At 30.9% G+C, this 12,576-nt stretch overlaps 1 protein-coding gene across 2 annotated transcripts; it reads right to left on the reverse strand.

Moving 5' to 3' along the window:
- Positions 1–3,285: 3,285 nt before the first annotated feature.
- LOC113854469 (kinesin-like protein KIN-5D) lies at positions 3,286–9,476 on the reverse strand. Of its 2 annotated transcripts, none has more exons than XM_027485467.1 (24): positions 9,312–9,476; positions 8,949–9,126; positions 8,725–8,854; positions 8,282–8,437; positions 7,714–8,190; positions 7,306–7,403; positions 7,043–7,199; positions 6,877–6,946; positions 6,634–6,710; positions 6,487–6,540; positions 6,329–6,409; positions 6,132–6,243; positions 5,848–5,934; positions 5,573–5,748; positions 5,326–5,487; positions 5,139–5,246; positions 4,911–5,069; positions 4,713–4,796; positions 4,426–4,631; positions 4,233–4,334; positions 4,031–4,140; positions 3,795–3,946; positions 3,534–3,716; positions 3,286–3,400 (listed from the first exon to the last, which is right to left on the reverse strand). In XM_027485467.1, exons 2-24 carry the CDS (start codon positions 9,122–9,124, stop codon positions 3,332–3,334), a joined length of 3,186 nt encoding a protein of 1,061 aa, XP_027341268.1. In that variant the 5' UTR covers positions 9,125–9,126; positions 9,312–9,476; the 3' UTR covers positions 3,286–3,331. The 2 variants fall into 2 exon arrangements, with proteins under 2 accessions (XP_027341268.1, XP_027341267.1); XM_027485466.1 differs by having other exon boundaries at positions 8,949–9,168.
- Positions 9,477–12,576: the final 3,100 nt, after the last annotated feature.

Here is a 12,576-nt window from a genome sequence, read left to right on the forward strand (position 1 = left end):
AAATATTAATTACTTAAATATGAATTATATTTTATTTGAAACTAAAAATTTATTAAAAAATGATAGAAAAATAAAATAAAAAATTCAATATACACAAAAATAAATAAATAAATAAATATATATATATATAAAAAGATCATGTAACAAATAATATAAATAATATAATTTTAAATGAATTATATATAATAATATTTGTTTTAACTTGCCACATGTTTCATATTTATTGGTATAAATTTTTTAGGTACAACACTCCTAAAAATATTTTAAGGTACCTTTAAAAATAAGATAAATTTTGTAGTATCCTTAAAAATTTTCAGGACATCGTACATGAAAAATTTTAACTAATAATTATTTAGACACATGTTTAAATAATAATTTTATTTAATAATAAATTACTATATTTGTTACATTTGAAAAAATAAAAGATTAGTTAAATTTTTGAATAGGATTAGGATGTAATCAAAATTAAACAAATTAAAATTTTAAAATGAAATAATAATATTATATTAATATATATTTTTCATATTCTTAATTATTTTATTGTTAATAATTAATTATTATATTAATATATTATGTTATAATTCTTTTTATTTATAATACATAGAAATTATATTGTATTCGAAACTAAAAATATTTATACAAGTATTTAAATTATAAATTTATTTGATAATAAATTGTTATATTTACTATATTTAAATAAGCTAAAGAGTAAGTAAGTATTTGAACATGAATAAAATGCAATTAAAATTGAATGAAAAAAATTTAAAAGTAAATTTATAATATTATATTAATAATTTTTTTGTATTCTTAATTTTATTATTATTAATATACAATTATTATATTAATATATTATGTTATATTTTTTTTATAATAAATAAAAATTATATTTTATTTAAAATTAAAAATATTTATACAAGTATTTAAATAATAAATTATTATATTTACTACATTTAAATAAGATAAAGAGTGATTAAGTCTTTGAACCAAAAAAGAATGCAATCAAAATTAAATGAATTAAAATTTAAAAATAAATTAATAATATTATATTAATATATTTTTCATATTCTTAATTTTATTATTATTAATATTTAATTATTATATTAATATATTGTTATAATGTTTTATTTATAATAAATAAAATTACTTAAGTATGAATTATATTTTATTCAAAACTAAAAATTTATTAAAAAATGATAAAAAATAAAATAAAAAATTTAATAATAATAATAATAACAACAACAGGACCATGTAGCAAATAATATAATTTTAAATAAATTATATATAATAACATTTTTTTAACTTGTCTTGTATTTTATGTTATTGGTATAAAGATTTACAATTTTGAATATAAAGATCTATTGAAGACTTATTTATTATGTGTTTACTAATTTGAGCTTTTTTATTAGTCTAAATTTGATGATTTATTGAGATATTTTTTTATAACAGACTTTATTATCAGAAATTTAGGTTAGGTCAAGTCACTCACACAAGTTAAGCTAAGCTAAAAATAAAATTTTTATCAAATAATAGACTAAATTTAAGCTCAATAATTATGTTAGAATGAAATTCAGTCTAGCCTAACCTATTTTCATTCCTATTTCCCGTTCTCTCAGCCCTTCTCTGTCTCTTCCAACCAGCCCTTCTTCCTCTCATGCAATTCAACCTTCTTCTCCCTCTTCTTTCAATCCTTTCCCTCCCCCCTTTTGTCTTTTTGCTCTCTTTCTCCCCCCCAACTACTATTCTCTCTTTATCCACTCATGCTCTCTTCCTCCACCCCACCCAACCCCCTTTGCTCTCCCCTCTCTCTTCCCACTCCCAGTCCCCTTCGCTCTCTCCTCTTATGCTCTATTTTACTTATCGTTTTCTTGAGTAAAATTTTTAAATTTTACTTAAGCAAATTTTAAGACAAACAAAAAATATTTTTTACAAATTTTAAGACTTAGCAAAAATTATTTTTTTGTTTAAGTAAAAATACAATATAAGCTGTAATTTACTGTCAAAGTGGTATCAAATTTAAATTTATCTATTTCATATTAATTTATTTGTCTCTTTTAAATTAAACATGATTAGTTGAAATTAAATATATCTCAAGATGTCTACATTTGGTATAGAGATACTGGCAAGCAAGGGAATCCCAGACATAATAAATTATGGATAAGTATATTAATTGACTCTATTACTAACAAGTTTACTCTCTATGATAGTGAAAGAAGAGTAAATCTTCCAGATTCCTTGTCATGTTGCGATGGAGAATTGCTAAATGACATTTTAAGAGTCACACAGTTCTAGGTATGAACGACTGGTAGACAAGATTAAAGAAAGAGACCCGAGGGAAAACAATGAGGATTTTTTTTTATATATGATTTTTATAAACAATATATATTTAAAAATACAAAATTATGAAATTTAAAAATTATTATTAGTAAATTTTAGTGTAAACTCAAATTTAGAGATAAAAAAACTGAAGTTATAAAGTGTTGTCAGTGACAATCTTTCAAAAGAAATTTTAAAAATTAAAAATTGTAAATGTCAATTTTTTTTAAAAATAATAATATTCTAGAAGTATAAAAAGTTGTCATTAAAGATTTTTGGTCAATAATTTTTTAAATTTTTTCTTATTCCTGTAATTTTACTAAAAAAAAAATCATATTTTTATAATTAAAAAAAAAAACAACAACAACACACAAGCCAAACAAGGATGACCAAAGATGAGTTTATCGGGGTTTAAAAAAATCTTTCTTTTGTAATTTTTCTAATTATTTTTTTTCTCGTAACATGTTTTTCAAATTAGAAGCTACAGCTTTGAGCACACAGAACAGACGGCCTTGACCTGGGACCCAATTATGAGTGTACCAAACCCAAGAGAAGTACTTCTCCCCGTTACCAGGCTGTACCAGCCCCCTTTCCGTAGGTTAGAGTTTTGGCATCTTTCTCTTATTCCTGACAAAGCATCCTCCCCAGCGCAGATTTAGGCCAAGCACTAAAGCAAATTCTTTTGTCTAATTGAGCACGAGCAGAAGAAATGTTTCAATGAGCTCCTCATCTTTGTTGGTTTGGCCAGTTATATTATGTGTACTGAACTGCGGGTCCATACGCGGAAATATATCTCGTTACTACATTAAAAAGTTCACGGATACTTTTTTTCATCGTCATCTTCAATATGGAAGCGAGACCTTTAATTCTCAAGTTTCCTATGTACCCTCATCCGGCAAATATTAGTTTAGAATGCCCTGATTTAATACAAACATCCGAAAATCATATTAAGTAGTACGTACTAATGCCAGTTGACATCAATAATATATAGGTTACTTCCTTGCAGAAGCGAAACTAACTAAAAAAGGGTAGGTAACCCTTTCACATGGCGGCCTCCATAAAGATTGGCCCCTTTTTCTTCTCTCCTCTATTTTCAAAAAAAATAAAATAAAATAAATGAATATATCATTTTATGGAATTACATCTGAACAATATGCTATTTACAGAAAATTCGGCTGTTTCTAGTTAATGGCAGTAAGAGGAACTCTGGAATCTCTCACTGATTGAGCGGCTTCATATGCCCCTGCATGCTTAACATCTCCGTTTGCTTGTTTTGGAGATTTTGCATCCCAGAATGACCTCAACAGTTCCTCAAATGATGGGGTTCTTAGTTCTTCTATGGATGAAACACTGGGCAAATTGAAGAGTCTCTTTCTTGGAGTTGAACAAGATGGTTCGTCAACCTGTATGTCACAGGATATTATGCAGGGTAGAGCAATTATACAGAATTGATTCGTGAGGTCCAGAAGTCTATTTCTTACCATGTATTCGTTGAGAAGACAATTCCCTGCATTTTCAGTTATCTCTACAATTCTGTGGTAATGGCCACCCTTCAGTTCTCTCAAATCACCACAGCACGGGATAATCATAGAGTTCAGATTTCCACAAGCTTCATGATCAAGTTGCAACGAATCTGCAAGTGTTTTTTAATTTGTCAGCTGACATTCATGGTATGAACTAATAATAATGCTGCACAGGTATAACACTAAATACTGACGATCAATGGATGAGTTAATATCCGTGTTTGCTATTCCTGCATCTTCAAGTGTAGTTGACACAGCACTTGAGAATCGAGTGCGTAGAGCTTGATTAGCTTCCATTCCTCCCCTGGCCATATAGCGATGATAAAATAGGTTGACATAATAATAATGGCTTGTCTTCTGACTTTTTTTTATCTTATTAGGGAATATAAAACCTACCTAACAATAGTATCAACAGAAGCAGCATTTCTCTTCTCTAAACTAAGCAAGGACTCTTGAGCGTTTCTCCACTGTTGTGAACCAACTTTGGCTTTGTTGAGGCTGCAATTGTTTTTTCAGTATAAGAATTAGTAAACACGAGATTATATACCATAGACAGGAAAGAAAATATGCATTGTCCTAGCTCACATACCAGATTTGAAGAACCTCCACAAGGTCTTTCTTCCCAGATTCTACAGCAGAAGTGTCCTCGTGATAGTTGGATTCTGTTTTCTCCATGTGAATTCTCCATTCTGCCTTGACGGAAGAAGTGGAATCCCGCATGGTTAATGCTTCTTGCCGCAGTTTACTGGTTCTACAGTTTGCACTTTCTCGAAGATCATTAACTGCCATTTGAACCTAATAAAATACGAAAGAATGTTAAGTTCAAGAATGGAGAACACTACATGTAAAATTAGCGTGTTTTAAAGCTGTAGTTACCAGTTTTTTCTTTCTGGCATTCGAACTTGCTAGCATTTCTGCCACTTTCTCCAGTAGCTGTTTTTCCTCATAAGCAGTACACTCCTACGTCCATTAAAATTGAAGAATGAGAAAAATCGAAGTCACATTTAGAAAATGAGTGTAAAAAAAATTTCGATCATGATTTATGTAATTCTCAGAAAAGGCGCTGCCAGTCACCTCAAACTTCTTCTCAAGTTCGCACAATTTCTGATCATTAACGAATTGTGATTCTTCTACAATTTGTGTCAGACTGGATGCATGCCTGTCTATTGTCTCAAAGAAGTTCACTGTTATTTTAGATACTGCACGGGTAGTCTCCACTGCTCTGGCATGTGCCTGCATGCAATAGCAGAAATTTCAGCATCTCGAAATATAAGTTCGGTCAACAAACTTAAAGTGACAAACCTCGCGTTGTTGATGAGCATAGGCAGTTAAATTGGCCTCTTGCTTGTGGAGACTACTTTGGAGATCATTTAGCAACGAATCAGCTTCTAAGGCGATTCCTTTAAAGAGCTGAAGCACATAAATTAAGTTAGACAGAGCAACCAGGCTTAAGTAGAATAATCAACTTTTAGGGTATTAGACCGCTTACATCCTCCAAGGCAGATGAATGCTTGGCTACTTCAGATTTCAAGTCTTCATAAGTTAGCTGGTTATTTACTTTAAGCTCCTCAGCTAAATTATCCAGAGCTTCAATACCAGAACCATACATGTTTTTCAACTTTCCTACCCTTACTCTAAGATCTTCAGTAGCCTTCAGAAGCATATAAAAACGAAGTTTGTAAATCTGAAAATTGATGTTTAACAAACAAACATAATTGCATCATTTGCAAACCCACCTCTGCTTTCGTTGATACAAAAGACTGCATATCTTCCTCCATGTCCTTCAGTTGCTGCTCTTGATGCATTACCGATGCTGACACTGTCTTGTGCAAAACTTCAAGTTGTTGAGCTAACTGAGACTGGAATTTCTGGATAAGTATTCTATTTCCTTCTTCAATTTTATCCTTCCGCTCTAAAGATTAGAAAAGGCAGTTTATGGGCAATTTTATTCCTGTGCATGCACTTCTCCAATTGACGCCTCAAAAGAAAATCAATAGAGAATAATAGTTACCTATTTTAGAGAAGAGGTTTGACACATCGGATACCGCATTTTCGAGCTCTGCTCGTAGTTCAATTGCACGCTCCACAAGTGCTTTCTCTGAGAAATGAATGAAATATTTTCAAAAATAAAAGACAGGAAGTATGATTTTACTGCACGTTACATTCATGATTCAACCAACCATGAAGTCATGAACCTTTAAGTACGCACCAAAGGCATGAGACGAACACTTCAACCAACCCGAAAAAAGAATTTAGTACGGAATACACAAACGGCAAAGATTACACACGACTAACCAGATTTTAGAAGATTTGATATCAAAAATTCCTTTTCCTTAATTGTAGCATTTGCTTGTTTGTGTCTTTCCTCAAGATCAAACAATGACTGCTCAGTTTCTTCTAGACTTTTCTGAGAATTCAGATGCCAGAAGTACAATTAATACTTGAACGGACCAGAAGTCCAGAACGAAAGAACTATGCACAGCCACTCTTACCTCAGTTTTTTCAAGTTTAACACTTAATTCAACAGTCAAAAGTTGCTGAGAATCGTAGAGTTCTTGAAGCTCCATCAGTTGCTACACACGTGGCCAGTCCTTGTTTCAATAGCTAAGCAATCAGAATAAATATGGGAATAATTAATAATAAAATATACCTTATCCTTTGATTCTGCTTCTAGTTCCATGCGTTCTATCTTTTCAGTCATGGCCTAGAGAGAACATATTAAAAAATTAAGATTATCAATTATTTCCAAAATTACAACAGTATTTCTATTTTCACATTTAAACACTTAATAGGACACCTTCTTCTCTGCTTCTTCGTGAAGGTAGCGATCACGCGGTATATAGATTCCATTCTTCTCTCTTGCTGCATACACCTCTGCGTAACGTAAATAAAAAGTACTACATTTCAGCACTGGACCGTCAAAGGGGGAGGAACAAAGATGTTTACCAGCAGACTATTATCTCTATTTGGAGAAGAGGAGCAAGGAGGAGAAAACAAAATGAGTTACAGAAACTACATTGATATGGGAACAGTAAATAACCTTGCTTTAGTCTGTCAATTTCAGAATACAAATCCTTAATCATTGCAGATTTCATCATTTTCTGATTAATCTGAAAAAATGACCAATTTCAAACTATTAGAAATGCTCCCGCGCCTGATAAAAGCCAAAAGTTTGAAAAAAAAGAAGGAGCAACTATAAACGTCACCTCTGGCTTGTTCTTGATATTTTTGGCACGGTGTGCATAATCCAAGGTACTAAGAGTTTCTTCCAGACAGTGAATTGAGGGTGATACTGTAGCAATAATGCACGTTTTCGTTTTACCACCCAAGGAATCCCTCAATAGTCTGGTTAATTTGCTATCCCTGATAAAATAAGAGATATCTTAATTGTAAAATCATTCTCCAGATTTTCATAAACAACTAAAATATGATAATGAGACTTAACTAGAGAAGTTGAAGATATTCATACCTATATGGTACATGACCTGAGTGCTCAACTAGAGCATTAATCACTCGACCAAGTGTAAGCAAGCTTTTATTTATCTCTCCAGCCTCCCTTGCTCTACCCTGCAAGTATTTTCTACTTAGTGAAGCTCCAACGCTATGTTTTTCTTTCTTTCTTTTTTTTCTTCAGATAAATGCTATAGAACTAGGCGGAGATGATGCCAGCAGTGAAATGGACAAATTAGACAAGGGTCAAAGGGTTTCAATTTCTGAAATATAGTCGAGGAATTAACACAAATTTTTACGATATCAATACTCTCACAGTCAGGCTAAATAAGTGTCTGCCAAGTCGTATTGCAAAACAAGCAGGTTTATACTATTCCAAATTATACTATTTAAATGCATGCGCCAATTCAAATCCACTCATTTGTACCTCTCTCGCACCAGAACGCGAAATATTCTCAGATCCCGCAAGGTCCACAAGATTTAGCTTTCCACATTTAATCATTTCTTCACCCTCTGGAGTACATTCCTTAATATGAATCGTGATAGAAAATATGGAGTGAGAACGGCTGCTTTGTTTGTTCAAGAGAGTCTCAGCTGTACGCCTTTTCGCAGAACCTTTTTCCAATATCTTGTAAATCTCATTTGCAGTGCAAACGATCTCTTCTTCTAATCCTCTGACAAAAACACCCCCTTTTCCATCCTCCATTAGAGCAATAGGTTTCTTAGACTTATCATCTATAAATTTTGAAGTCTCCTCAGGTGCCAAAAGATCCGTTATTTCCTCGTTGTAAAGTTCTAAAAATGTTACTTTCATGCTATACTCAGCATTCTGAGCTTCTAATATATCAAAAATCTGTTTCACAGCTCTTGGAATGACACCAGCATCACTTGGAAATTCTCCATTCTACAGAATCAAGTAATAAAGAGAAAATCAGATTTTAATACAAAGCAATGAGAAACACATCACAAAGAGTATAGCAAATGAAACGAACAACCTTTTTTATTGCGCCTCCTTCCATTGTGTACGTCTTCCCCGTTCCTGTCTGTCCATATGCAAAAATTGTGCAATTATATCCCTCAAGCACTTCATACACAATAGGAGACACTGCCTGATCGTACAGTTCTTTCTGTTGAGAGTTGGGACCAAACACCTACGCCAAAATAAATCAAAATCAGGATAATAGCACCGAACAATGTTATTCGAGTAAGACATAAGACAGTTTGTAAATAATGTCATAATTAAAGAACTTCAAATTCAAAATTTAATTCCTAAATGATGTTGTCATCTTCTGGAAATCCGATTGCGTGATAAATAATATTCTCTCTCCTAACTCTGATATTCGATTCCTAAGTTAAATTCACAAGAACATTATCTTCAATTTTATCACGCAATTCGAATAGACTAAAACTCCAAATAAGAAGCAAAAGGCAGAAAAACCTTGTCAAATGCGAAGGTTCTATCGATCTGTTTGTTGGCTATATTCTGGACAGCTGAAACTTCTCTTCTACCTTCGTTACACGAAATCACGACCGGCGTATGCAGCCTCATTTCATCTTCACTCAATGGCCTGGGCAAAGACAATAAACCAGTCACCGATCTTTCCGAGTGATAAACAAACTCAATGATCGACTCAGCGACGAGTTAGAACGAGTCAAACTCACCTACACCTCACAAGAACCTGCACATTGACGCCTTTGTCTTTGTCATACTTGCTATGACTATTGGAATTCGAATCCGCAGATCGCAGATCTCGTACTGGCTTATCGCTGGAACGCGGTGTCTGGGATGGCGATAGCGGCACCAATCCTCCTCCAACTCTTCTCTGCTGAGCCTCCATTGCTGTTCCAATCTCAACCACTTTCTAAATCAGTCAAGCGATTCCTAATCAGTGAAGCGCTTCTCTCAGTGTAGTTTTTACTAAATACGGAGCGATCCAACCGTGCGTGATGGAAATGAGAAGAACAGTGAAATGTGTGGATCGAGAATGAAGAAGAATCGGTAATGGAATTGAAATCGGAACTTACAGTGTGCCGGCCTTGGCTTCTAGTGTGTTCTGTTTCAAACGGAATTTCACGTGAGGAATCGTCAAGTCAAAGACTACACTGCACACACAACCAATTGCTTAAGATATTTCTTATTCTTAATGGTTAATGTATATATATCTGCTTATCGAGAGAGAGAGAGAGAGAGCGTGAAGTGTGGTGAAGAAAGGGAAGGAGGGAGTGTCTCTTTCGGGAGCTGAAAGAAAAAGAGGTGGTGCAGTTAGAAAAAAGTAAATTAAATAAAAAAAGTTAAATAGAAATTGAATTTCAAGACCGTTACGGGGCGTTGGAAATAAGTGACGGCAAAATGACCAGTAAGGGGGAGGATAACGGCGTCCGTGTGGCACGTTTCTCGTATCATCCGACCGTTATAAAAAGGACAAGCTACGTCAATAGAATATGATAACATCTTTTTAAAAAAAATGAAAATTTAAAACCAACCACACAGCCAAAAATGCGCACTCTCTCTTTCTCTTACTCAAACTAATTTATTTTTTAAAAAAATTGGTCATGGATTGGGTAAAACAGAATTGCTTTTAGGTTCTTAATCACTGTTTTAGAACATGTAGGTGCTCCTAGCGCTTATAGCGTGGTATTATTATTATAATTAAGAGAACAAGATCTTTCTACAAAAAAGGAAGGGATCAAGGTGAGGGTTCCCATCACTGAGGATGAAAGCTGGCCCTCCTTAGCATGCTCAAGGACCCACTGCAAAATTTGCTGCTTACAAGAAAATTACATAGGGGACTTGTTTTTTGGCCTTCTTGAGTAGCCTATAACAAAACGATTGTTTTTTACTTTTCACAGATAGTTTGGTTGTCACATTGGTTTTAACGGACTAATATTATCATAATATGCACTGGTAAGCCCTTTCAAATATTTAAAACCATTTCCCAAATAATAGCAACTTAACACAGTTTTAAAAAGTGAACCGTCAAAGTATATCTCTCCCGAGATTCACTGGACTTGAGATGGAGCGTAATTAAGTGACTAATATTGTTCAAATATTCTTTGCTCTTGTCTTCCATTAGAGAACATGATAAAAGTATGCAAAGTTGGTGCCTAATTGGGATGGAAAATTTATACATAAAGTGATTTTTTTGGATTAAATATGTTCAAGAAAGGACTTGGATGAAAGGGAGTAGGAAGTTTGGTGGCTCACAAAAGAAAGACAGAGTGGGGTTTAGCATGGTGGTATACTGATATAAGTTACCCCACTTGATAAAGAGTAAGGCACATGCCAGTTGGTTTGTATGATTCCATCTTGCACCCCTTTTTCTTCTTTTTCCTTTCTTATGCAGCTTCTAATTTTGATGCTTGACAGCATCCTATGACCAAATATGTTTTAAATTCATATCAATTATGTGAATATTAACTTAAAATTTATTAGAATATAAGTTATGAATAAAATTTTTCATGCTTTAAGTGATAATATATTAAAAGATTCATTCTTAAAATAATAATTTAAATTTAATATATAGGAGTGAAGTAACTTTAAAATTTTGGAACGAAGTAATTAAAATTTGGGGGAAAATAATAAATTTAATTTAAAATTTTTTTAAAAAATAATTGAGAAAAATAAGAAAATTTTAACACAATATAATTAAAAATGTATTTTGGGATTACGGGTAAGCGAAGCTAAAAAGTTTTAATGTAAAAGAATAAAGCGTTAAAATAACGGTGAAACAATTTTAATTATTTTAAGAGAGTTAAACAAAATTTGAAGGTTTTATATATTTTAGTTTCATCTACCATGCTCTTTTATAACTTTTTACTTTATTTTATACCGTTACTTTCTATAATTGTGAATATAAGATTTAAAGGAATAATAAAATAAAAAATTAAGAGTATGGAACATAAAAATATTAAAATAAATGTGTAATTACATTAACAAATTTGAAACGATTTTGTATGAAGAGATATTGATGTGATACAATATAAAATAAAAAATAAAAACTTTAGTTAAAGTGACTTAATTATATGTAAAAAAAATTATTAGACACCAATAAAATAAATTGTAATTTTTAGTCTTATAAAATAAAGTAAAGAGAGGTAAAAAAAATAAAAATATTAAAAGCAATCTCGTAACAAACAATTTATCTATACATTTTATTAGTAATAAGTATATGATATAGATCTATACAGTAACTTTATTTAGTGAAATAATACTATTATTATTGGTATTATTGTGTCTCACTAATAATCAAATAACAAATTTTATTTGTCATAATTACTTTTTTTGTAACGTTATTAAAATAGATTTTAAACTTATAGCTTAATATATTAACCAGTAACTTTCTCATATACTGTACGGATATTATTAAATTAAACTAAATTGTTTTAAAATAAATAGTTTAATATATATATGATTAATTTTTAATTTAATAAGATTTAAAAATAAATATTATAATTATTAATATTAAATATCCTACTATGTTAGATAAAATTTCAAATAAATTATGAGTAATTTAAATTTTAAATTAATATTAAATTAAAAATAAATATATAATGTAAAAAGTAATTATTTGACATGATAAAAGAATTTTAAAACATTTTCATTACTTAAAGCACTTTTATTTAAAAATATTTTTGTTCAAGAATTAATATTCATAAATTATGTATTAAAATCGATGTTATATCTTAAAAATCAAGTTTTGTAAATAAAAACAATTGTGTGAGTTATGCCCTCTAGAAATATTATTCAACTCAACTTAAGTTAGTTAGACCTTAGAGTAATTTTCCATTATAATAATCTCATACGAATAAAAATTTATAACTTTATGCAAACTATTCAAACATTGATTTATTTCTAATCGCTTGTATTAATTATTTTGAACTCAATAAAATGAGTTCTATATTGCAAGCGTTAATCGAAAATTAATAAATTCAAAAAGTATAAAATACAAGACTCTGTTAGTGAATTTTTTAACAATATTTATAAAAAAATAAAATTATTTGATAAAAATATAGTTTGCATATATTTTAATAAAAACTAAATACTTTAAAATTATTAACAAATATTTAAAATGGTAAAAGCACGTTTAAAACTGAAAGGAATTTTAGCAAGATCAAAAGCCCAGATAAAAATTTATACCCACCAAGACACGGCCGAAGATTATTTTTATTGGAGCATGTACTGTTGTGACCAGACTGGTAATCAAAATGAACAATAAACATTCTTCCTTGAGTTTAACTTAACAAGTAAATTTAATCTATTGGTTTAATAATAATAATCAATCTACCCAGT

The sequence above is a fragment of the Abrus precatorius genome, unplaced genomic scaffold (assembly GCF_003935025.1).
Source record: "Abrus precatorius isolate BTA unplaced genomic scaffold, Abrus_2018 Scaffold11, whole genome shotgun sequence".
Classification (NCBI taxonomy): Eukaryota; Viridiplantae; Streptophyta; class Magnoliopsida; order Fabales; family Fabaceae; genus Abrus; species Abrus precatorius.